The following is an 8847-nucleotide window of genomic DNA, read 5'->3' as shown; positions in this document are numbered from 1 at the left end:
GGTGAGGGGGGCCGCAGAGGCAGGCAGTGGTCGTAGGGGCTTGTGGAAAGATGTGGGGCAGGAGTGTGGGTGAATCGGTTCGTGTCTTTAATGGGAACTGTGCGGGCGTGCAGCCTCCCACACAGGCTGCTGCCTACAAGGAGACGGTCACGGCACAGCCGAGAAGGAGATTTTCAGGTAACTGCAGCGCGATCTTGGCACTCACTTGTGGACACGAATCAGTTACGGGCAATGAAAGGCTCCTGGAAGCGACACGCCCGCCTTCCCCCCCCCCCCCCGACCCCCGCCCCATCCCTCAGACAGTCTGTGCCCCGGTTAATAAAAGGTGCATTACGATTAAAACGACTTTTTATTTCACTCCTATTTCACAATGATTCTGTTGACACTGACGGTCTCGCACGCTGCTTCGTGCGCGGCAATGACTGCGCGGAGGGGTGAGGCGCTTCCCGAGTGGGGCCTCGGCAAAGTCACCCCCGGGGCCGGGGCCGGGATGAAGCCCCGGGCTTCTCCGCCGGGCGACAGCGGGGCTGTGCACAAGTTTCGGTCAGCCCAGATAAAACCTTTCACCGCGACTGAGCAGAGAGAGCCGGCAGCGGCCAGGCAAAATGTTCCCGTCGGACTGGGGGCAAACGTTAGCAGGCGATTCGCGCCTCCTGCTCTGAAATATAATTGCAGGGAATGAGCTCTTTCGCAAATGCCCAAAAAAAGCTCCTTGCCCGATCGCCTGATTGCTTCGCAAGTCACTACAACTTGACTCGCCCCGTGCCGTAGCTTTGCAGCCAGTATCTGCTCTCTCTTCTAGCATGTACGGGAAGATTTTTTCTTTCCCGAAAGTTAAAAGCAGTTATACAGAATTTGGAACCAGATGTCACTAATTTGCAATTGCTCTGGGATGCAAGCTGATATAGGGTGCTCGGGAAGGGGCTAGCCCTCCCTCTGCCCAGCGCTCTGGGAAGTGAACTAGCTTTACATGCAAGCTGCAGCCTGGCTAAGGCAGCCTAAAGTGAAAGCGCCTACGGAGGGGCTGGCGTGTAGATTCTATACTCACATTTTAGGGTGCTAAGAAGACACTTTCTCAGATCTAAGTCCATGCAACAGGTTTTGACATCTCCTTTCCGGCTAGGGCGAACAGCTGCTCCCTTTCAGATTCAACCGTTGTGGTTATGAGATGGAAGGAAAGGAAGCGGAGTCAGGTATATCCCTAATAAACGTGGGGCGACCGAGCGTGGTAACGGGGAGGTTGGGGGGGGGGGGGGGGGGGGGTTGCAGCTCAGACCTCGCTAGCGCTTTTCTCCATTGCCACGGTCCCCATCGCGAGAGGGAGCGGAACGACGCTATATTCTCCTCCGCGAAAGGCAGACGGTGTGTGCGCAGAGGTCGGGGGTGGGAGAGGGGATTTGTGCTTCTCTCGCCGTTTCTGCTCAGAGTAACGTTTGCAGTGGATCGGTTCTCCCGTCCGTGAACGTCCGCTACAGCTGCGGCTGCGAACTATCCAGCCGCTTAGGTTGGCTAGGAAGCCCTGAGATGGAGATGCTTTCGTTTACAAACAAGCACAGTTTGAATCCTGCAGAAGTCGGCCGGCATCGAGGCACTAAGCGGCCGAGGGCTCGTTTTGTAAAGGGAGGGAAGGAGGGAGAATCATGCAAGGGGGCTTTAGGGACCCGTCACCAACATCGCCGAATTTGTTTTAAACGAATTTGAGCCGTCTCTCTCTTGCCCTAGAAAGGAAGCCTCTATTTTGCGTCCCCGGGGGATCCAGGGCGGGAGCCGCCTGCTTTCCACTGCTTCTTTATGGCAGCACTCGGGAAAAGCCCGGACAGGTAGGAGGACACGCAGCTTCCAAAGCGGAGCGCGCTCGAGAAAATATGGACATAGGCGGCGGATACGCACGGGCGTCCGGACATGCTGGGAGCTGGACGCGGGCTGATCCGCTGCCCCCACCCTCCTCCTCCTCCTGCCTCCCTCCCCTGCCGCATTTCGCCCGGCCACACTCCTGGCGCGGCTCCTCGCCGGGAGCCGCCGCCGCCGCCGGGAGCCGCCGGGCTGCGCGCCGCCGCCCCGGCTTCGCCTTCCCCTTGGGCGGCCGCTACGCCTGCCCGGGCCGGCACGGAGGCTCCGTCCATCGGCCGTGGAGGGTCAGGCTGCGAGGCGGGGAGCCGCAGCCCGGTCACTTGTGGCTTCGCTAAATCCCTGACGCGCCTGGGCGGCTAAAACGGTACCGTGGCAGGAGCCCACAATTGCAGAGACCTCTCCTGTCAGGGCTGCAAATGGCGTAGAAGGAGCGCGTGGGATTAATTATTATTTCTGCGCAAAAGGGGAACATTAAGGGCCATGGAAACGGCCCTGAGTTTGGGGCCGGTAGGCTCCTCCCGAGTGCCTTCACCTGGGCGAGGCCTGGCGCCCGCCGCCGCTCCGGCGGTCCCGTCCGCCCGCACAGCCTGCGGGCCGCTCCCGTGGAGGCACCGCATCGCCCTCCTCTCGCTCGTCTCACCCGTTCATCCTCCCCGACCTCCAGCTTGCACAATCTGTCTCCCTCGCCTTTCGGTCTACAGAAAAAAAAGTGTAGACCGAAAAGGACGGGAAACGATACGGGTCCCTGCTCCGCAGGGTCAGTAAACTTAAAACGCGGTGTGTAATGGGCACGCGTGGGTGATAAGCGTCCGCTTAATCACGCGAAGTGTCTCTGACTTTTACACGTGTTCCTCTCCTGGATGAAACACCCCGACACGCTCCAGGAAATCAAGTAGAAATAAATGCCCGGCGTCCAGTCATCACAAACGCCAGCGCCATGCGCACCGGAGCGTGGTGGGACACGGCCGGCCATTAATGGAGAGGCAGTCTTTCCCCAGTCCTGTATCACCATGCCTCCACCTAGCTCCCGGGCAGGTACGATCAGCGTGTAATGGGATCCCAGGTCAGGAACAGGGTCTCTATTGTATATGAGAGGCCGCTTCCCTATAAAACTCTCCGACAGTTGTTACTGGGCGCTGGGGAGGAGGGGTAAGCTAACGCATTTAGAAAGAAACCTTCTGCAAGGGCCGGAAGCGGGTTTTTTCTCCCCACCGCAGCCGCGGGTGCCGGGGATGGCAGAGCCCGCGGTCCGGGGCGGCGGGGCCGGGATGGAGCCGCGGGATCCAGACGGGGCGGCGGGGCCCGGACGGAGCGGCGGCTCCGTCCCGCCGCGCCGCAGCACCCTGCGGCGAGAGGCCGGGGCCCGGGCTCCGTGCTCCGGCGCTCCCCCTCTCCCCCGACGGGCGCCTGCAGCGTCAATCACGGCGGAAATTTCTCCCTCGCTAGCTAATATCTCAGCTCGCAGGGCCGCCTCTGAGTGGATCTGAGCAATCTGTCAACCCAGCCGGGGAGCCACCTCAAAACAGATCGGGTTACCCCTGATTGACAGCGTCACCATGGCAAATAATTTGACTAAAACTATTGTCTTCTCCTGGCAGTCCCCGGGTCAGATAACCGGACCAATCACAGCGCGGATAATCACTTTTCATGCCAGCTTAGAATAATATTATTTAAAAAAAAGGGGGGACAGAGAGAGAAAGAAAGGGGGGGAAAACTCCGAGAGGGAGAGGAGCGAGGCAGCAGGGCTTTACCACTATATTATGTGGGATCTTGCGGCGGCGGGGGGTGGGGGGGAAGCAGGGAGATCCCAAACCGGCGGCCGAGGGGGGGGGGGGTGGGAGAGCCGCGGCCGCTGCGAGCGCTGCAGATAGGAGACAAAAGAGGCACGAAGTTACTCTCGCAACTTGGACTTACAAAAAGGAGGCGGCCGGGGGGGGAAAGCCGCCCGCGCTCGGGCTCCCGAGACTTTTTTCTTCGCTCTTCGCCTTTTTTGCCCGGCTCCCGCGGCCGCTCCGGGGCCGGGCGCCGCCGATGGCCGCGGCCCCCCGCGCCCAGCCGTGACGCCCGACCGGGCCCCGCCGGGCGCCGCTGCCCCGGGGCCGGCCCCGCATGCCGGGCGCTGACCGCCACCCCGCGCCGCTCCCCTCTATGCGGCCGTAGGGTGCGCGGCGGGGCAGGGCTCACCATGTCGATGCTCCCGACTTTTGGCTTCACCCAAGAGCAAGTGGCCTGCGTCTGCGAGGTGCTCCAGCAAGGCGGCAACATCGAGCGGCTGGGGCGGTTCCTCTGGTCCCTCCCTGCCTGCGAGCACCTCCACAAGAACGAGAGCGTCCTCAAGGCCAAGGCGGTGGTGGCCTTCCACCGGGGCAACTTCCGCGAGCTCTACAAGATCCTGGAGAGCCACCAGTTCTCGGCGCACAACCACCCCAAGCTGCAGCAGCTCTGGCTGAAGGCGCACTACATCGAGGCGGAGAAGCTGCGGGGGCGACCCCTAGGGGCGGTGGGCAAGTACCGGGTGCGCCGCAAGTTCCCGCTGCCCCGCTCCATCTGGGACGGAGAGGAGACCAGCTACTGCTTCAAGGAGAAGAGCCGCAGCGTCCTCCGCGAGTGGTACGCCCACAACCCCTACCCGTCCCCACGCGAGAAGCGGGAGCTGGCCGAGGCCACCGGCCTCACCACCACCCAGGTCAGCAACTGGTTCAAGAACCGCCGGCAGCGGGACCGCGCCGCCGAGGCCAAGGAAAGGTACGGCTCCCCCCGGCGCCCGAGGCTCCCCGGGCTCGGCGAGGGCGTCTGTCCGCCAAAAGCAGCCCCGGGAGAGGCGGACGGGACCCCTTCCCCGCCGAGACCCCGCTCCCCGCACAGCCGCCTTGGCGGCGCCGGGGCAACCCCTTCGGCCGGAGGCGCTTCCCACGGCCGGCGGCGACTCGCGCTTAAGCAGCGCGGCCGCCTCCTCCCCGCCTCAACCCGGCGTGGAGCCCCGCCGCCGCCGGCCTCGCGGGGATCGCGGCCCGCCGGGAGAGGCCGGCGGCGGCGGGGCTGAGGGCGAGGGCTCCGCGCCCCGCGCAGCTCGGAGCGTGTTCTTGGGGGTTACCCCGGTGCAGAGAGGGAAAGCCGGGGCGGGGGGCGGGGGGAGCAACCGGGGACGAGTGGGTCTGAAGGCTGTTTGCAAAAATTGCCTCTAACGTCGGCTCCTGGCGCGAGGCGGAGAGAACCGGACAGGGACTGACGCGAGCGACCTCATACCTCCCCCATTAAATTGCCGTTCGTGTTCACTACCCAGCAAGGTGCTCATGAATGCACCTTAATAGACCTATATTCATACACCGAGCGTGATTCCGAAACCGTGTTTTTCTCCTTAAATGAGGTGAAGGGACCATTAACTGCTGGACAGAGGTTAATGCCTACACCCTTGGGTATTCGGGATGACTTTTCCGTCAGCAGTCCCTGTGCTTTAGGAAGATGGCTTGAAGAAGCAAAAAGCGTCCTCTAATTCCACAGTGGCTCCTCACTAGCTCGCTGAATTGCTGGGACCATACGGATCTGATCGTAGGGCCTGCGCGGTTAATTAACGAATTAGAAATCTCCCGTAGATCCGTCCCTCTGAGGAGACTCCTTTTCTTCGTTTCTGCCTAACGTGTTTTGGAAATGGCCAGCGACGCGATCGCGCAGCTGTGCAGCCCGGCAGGTTCGGGCTCCGCACGGATTTGCTCCATACATTTCCCAAAACAGTGCTAGAGCTTTAATTTTCCTTCAAATCCCCGCAAGTGGTGGTTTTATGACATGTTAGAGATTCTTTTTATTGCTGATAGCGGGGACTTGCCTTCAAATATCCAAAGGAAATGAAGGTTACACTTATTCCTTTTTTTTTTTCCGAAGAATCAAATTTTAAAGTTCTCCAGAGACAAATAAGGTTTTTGACATTGAAAAATACACTTAACCTAATATTACACTCCAGGCGTTGGAAAACAGACCGTTCATGGGATTGCCATTCGCTCAAGCAAACTTGCTCAAACAGAGCTTTCTTGTCTATTTTTATTTTTTTGGCACAAAGTGTCTCCAGCCACATCCTGCAGCCCTTATGGAGGAAAAACCGTCAGCGCAATGGCTTCACTTCTCTCGACCAAATCCTGCAGGATAGGGCCCCCTCTGCCAGACAGTGTGTTTCAAAGCTTCCACAGAAGCTTTTAGACTTGCAATGCCTTCGTATTACAGGCAGGGCTGTGTCTAAAGTATTTCTGCGAGGGCTATGTTTAAAAGCCGCGTTAGCGTTGACGGGACAGCCGACCCCAACCCATCTTGCCCCTCGCCTTTCAAAAAAAAAAACCACCCATATATATGTATCTGCAAGGCCTTGGCCAGCCTCCAGCGATTTCTCAGTATTTACGGTGATGAATTCAGTGATGAATTTTGAAATTACGTCCTGCCTTTCCGAGCCGGCTGCCTCTATCGGTAGGCGCACCGGCAGTGCCGGCTATCCCTGCTGCAGAGCTGGGCAAGGGGCCACCCAGGCTGCGCCCTCCGCCACCCGGGCCGAGGAGGGACAGAGGGGTAGCAGCGGGTGTGCGGAGCATTTCCCAAGAGGGCCGGGGAAATAAGCGAGTTAACTCTGTTTGCTTGCCTTGCCTTCCATATTGGGCTATGTTTTGAGCTTTAAGCTCAGGGCGAGGGGAAAAAAACCCGTCCAGTTACTTAAGCAAGAGCCCTTCCCGCCTGACACGAGCCTTGGGAGGCTGTGCTGCTGCTGCGCAGGGCGATCCTGCTTACAACTCGCCGTGCTTTGGCCTCCCCAGGAGAAATCACAGCCCAACTACTCTTCAGCTCTGGGACCAGTTTTAAAGTTAAAAAGTCCTTTGGTTTTTTAATGCCTTCCTCCCTTCCCTTCCCTTCCCATCCTCCCCCCTCTCCCTCCCCATGCTGTACAAACGCTTTGGGCGCAGAAAATGACGTTTTGGCAAACTGACACTTTCCGCTGGGCTAGTGGGAGACTCTGTTTACAAGCTCGGCGGACCTTAGACCTTTGTGCCAGATGAAGAGGCCTTGGAGGTTTGCAGAGTTTGTAAACCTACTGTTTCTGCATTCCCCTCCACTCGCCGCCCCTGGGACCCAGCTCCCCACTGCCCGCCGCCCCCGGTCCCGTGGTGCACGACCCAGAGCGGGGACCACACGGTGATTTCCCTCCCTCTTTTGTGTTTCCTATAGGGAAAACAACGAGAATTCCAACTCCAACAGCCACAACCCGCTCTCGGCATCAATGAACGGGAATAAGACAGTTTTGGGGAGCTCGGAGGATGAGAAGACACCGTCAGGGACCCCGGATCACACCTCCTCCAGCCCCGCGCTGCTGCTCAGCTCCAACCCTGGGCTGCAGCCCCTGCACGGCCTGGGTCACCCCCAGGGCCCCAGCGCCATCCCCGTGCCCAGCGCCGACCCCATGCACCACCACAGCTTGCAGGACTCCATCCTCAACCCTATGTCATCCAACTTGGTTGATCTGGGCTCTTAAAACAGTATACACGCTCCCTTCTTCCCATTAGCCCTCCTTTACTCTTTTTTTTTTTTTCTTTTGTTTTTTCCTTAATCTTACCAGAGACTTTGAAAGCGATGACAAACTCCTTAGTGGATGTGTTGTGTCCTTTGGCAGCAGGCTGGCTGCAGGTTTGGAAGGTATCGGACTCAGCTGTGGGCAGTGATGTTGTGAAAAGCCTTAAGGGTTGCTTAAAGGTGGTCTCAGGCGTGTAAGGACTCTTGGACAGGAGCTGTGATTTTCATGGCAGGCTGTAAGGTGGTTTGGTGTAGCAGCTCTTTCCAGCCTTAACTTCACAAATCTTTCCGTGGTGTCACTTGATCGGGCCGGTCTGTGTGGGAAGAGACACATTGTAATCTTTTTTTTTCGGGGGTTGGGAAGAAAGGGGAGCGCAAGGCCGCTCTTGCCATGCCTGTTTGGAAGTTACATATCGCTCCCGTTATTCTATTGTAGCTATGTATCTGTGGCAGGTGTACGATGTACAATTTCAACTAAGAATACAAAAGTTGTAGTCAAGTTATAGCAGCAACATGCGCTCTAAGCAGACTCTGTAACCTTCTTGTAGCTGATGCTATGCAGAGACAGCTTCTTTGGCCTTGTCCATGTGGTGCTTTTGCCATTTGCTCGGTGGGAAAGGAAGTGATGGCCCAGCTCCAGCCCTGGCCTCGGAGGAAGGCAGGGGCAGATTCTCCGCTTGGTGTGCAACGAGGGCAGGAGCGGGCTTTAAAAAAAAAAAAAAGAGGAATTGCTGCTCAAGGTTAGACCTAAACGACAGTATCAAGCGCAAGTCACTCACCTTAGTTTTGTTTATTGTTTATATTATGTGAATACATTCTTTGGAAAATATTTCTGCTTTTATTTTATAATAAAATTTAGAAATCTAACTCGGCGTGCGATTGCTTCACTCGCCCACAGGATGTTTTCGGGCTCAGCCCTGAGCAGAGCAGAGCGGGCAGCCCGGTGGCCGGGGCTGACGGTGCTCGCCCGGGGGAGACGGTGGACACCCGGGCCGTGTCGGGGCCCCAGGGGGTCTCCCCCCGGGGCCCTCCCCATGCCGCCGCAGAAGCGAGCGGGCCTCGTCCCCTACCGGACCCCCCGGGCCATCAGACGGCACCCCCGCACCCCTGCCCTCTCTGGGGTGACCCGCGGAACAAAGCCCGGGCACGTCGGGGGCCGCTCCCACACGGTCCGGGGAAGTGGCGCTCGCTCCCTGCGGGAGCGAGGAGGCAAGAGGACGGGGAAGGACAGGCGGTGCGGACCCTAAGGGGAGCGAGGAGGTCGCCCACCTGTTCCCCCGAGGGCACGGCCGGGCGGGCCGCGGGCTTGTCCGCCCCGGTGTCCGCTGGCCCCGGCAGAAAGCCGCCCCAGGGGCGGGCGCGCAAGCTGAGAGTGGCCAAACCCTGATCCGGGGTCCGGCACGGCTGGACTGCAAATGCCTTTCCAGCTCCTGTGGGAGTGAAGCCGGGAAT

At 59.1% G+C, this 8847-nt stretch overlaps 1 protein-coding gene and 1 long non-coding RNA gene across 2 annotated transcripts; one reads left to right on the top strand and one right to left on the bottom strand.

Moving 5' to 3' along the window:
- Positions 1-330: 330 nt before the first annotated feature.
- LOC115350239 lies at positions 331-3545 on the bottom strand. Its single transcript, XR_003926359.1, has 3 exons — positions 1277-3545; positions 1049-1139; positions 331-658 (listed from the first exon to the last, which is right to left on the bottom strand). It is a non-coding gene; the product is annotated as an uncharacterized LOC115350239 (long non-coding RNA).
- An 83-nt stretch (positions 3546-3628) lies between these two features.
- Positions 3629-8259, top strand: SIX2 (SIX homeobox 2). Its single transcript, XM_030035652.1, has 2 exons — positions 3629-4596; positions 7054-8259. The coding sequence occupies exons 1-2, from the start codon at positions 4037-4039 to the stop codon at positions 7355-7357; spliced, it is 864 nt and encodes a 287-aa protein (XP_029891512.1). The 5' UTR covers positions 3629-4036; the 3' UTR covers positions 7358-8259.
- Positions 8260-8847: the final 588 nt, after the last annotated feature.

This window comes from Aquila chrysaetos, chromosome 13 (assembly GCF_900496995.4).
Source record: "Aquila chrysaetos chrysaetos chromosome 13, bAquChr1.4, whole genome shotgun sequence".
NCBI lineage: Eukaryota > Metazoa > Chordata > Aves > Accipitriformes > Accipitridae > Aquila > Aquila chrysaetos.
Note: the sequence above shows the minus strand (reverse complement) of the source record. Positions and strands in the feature narration are given on the sequence as shown.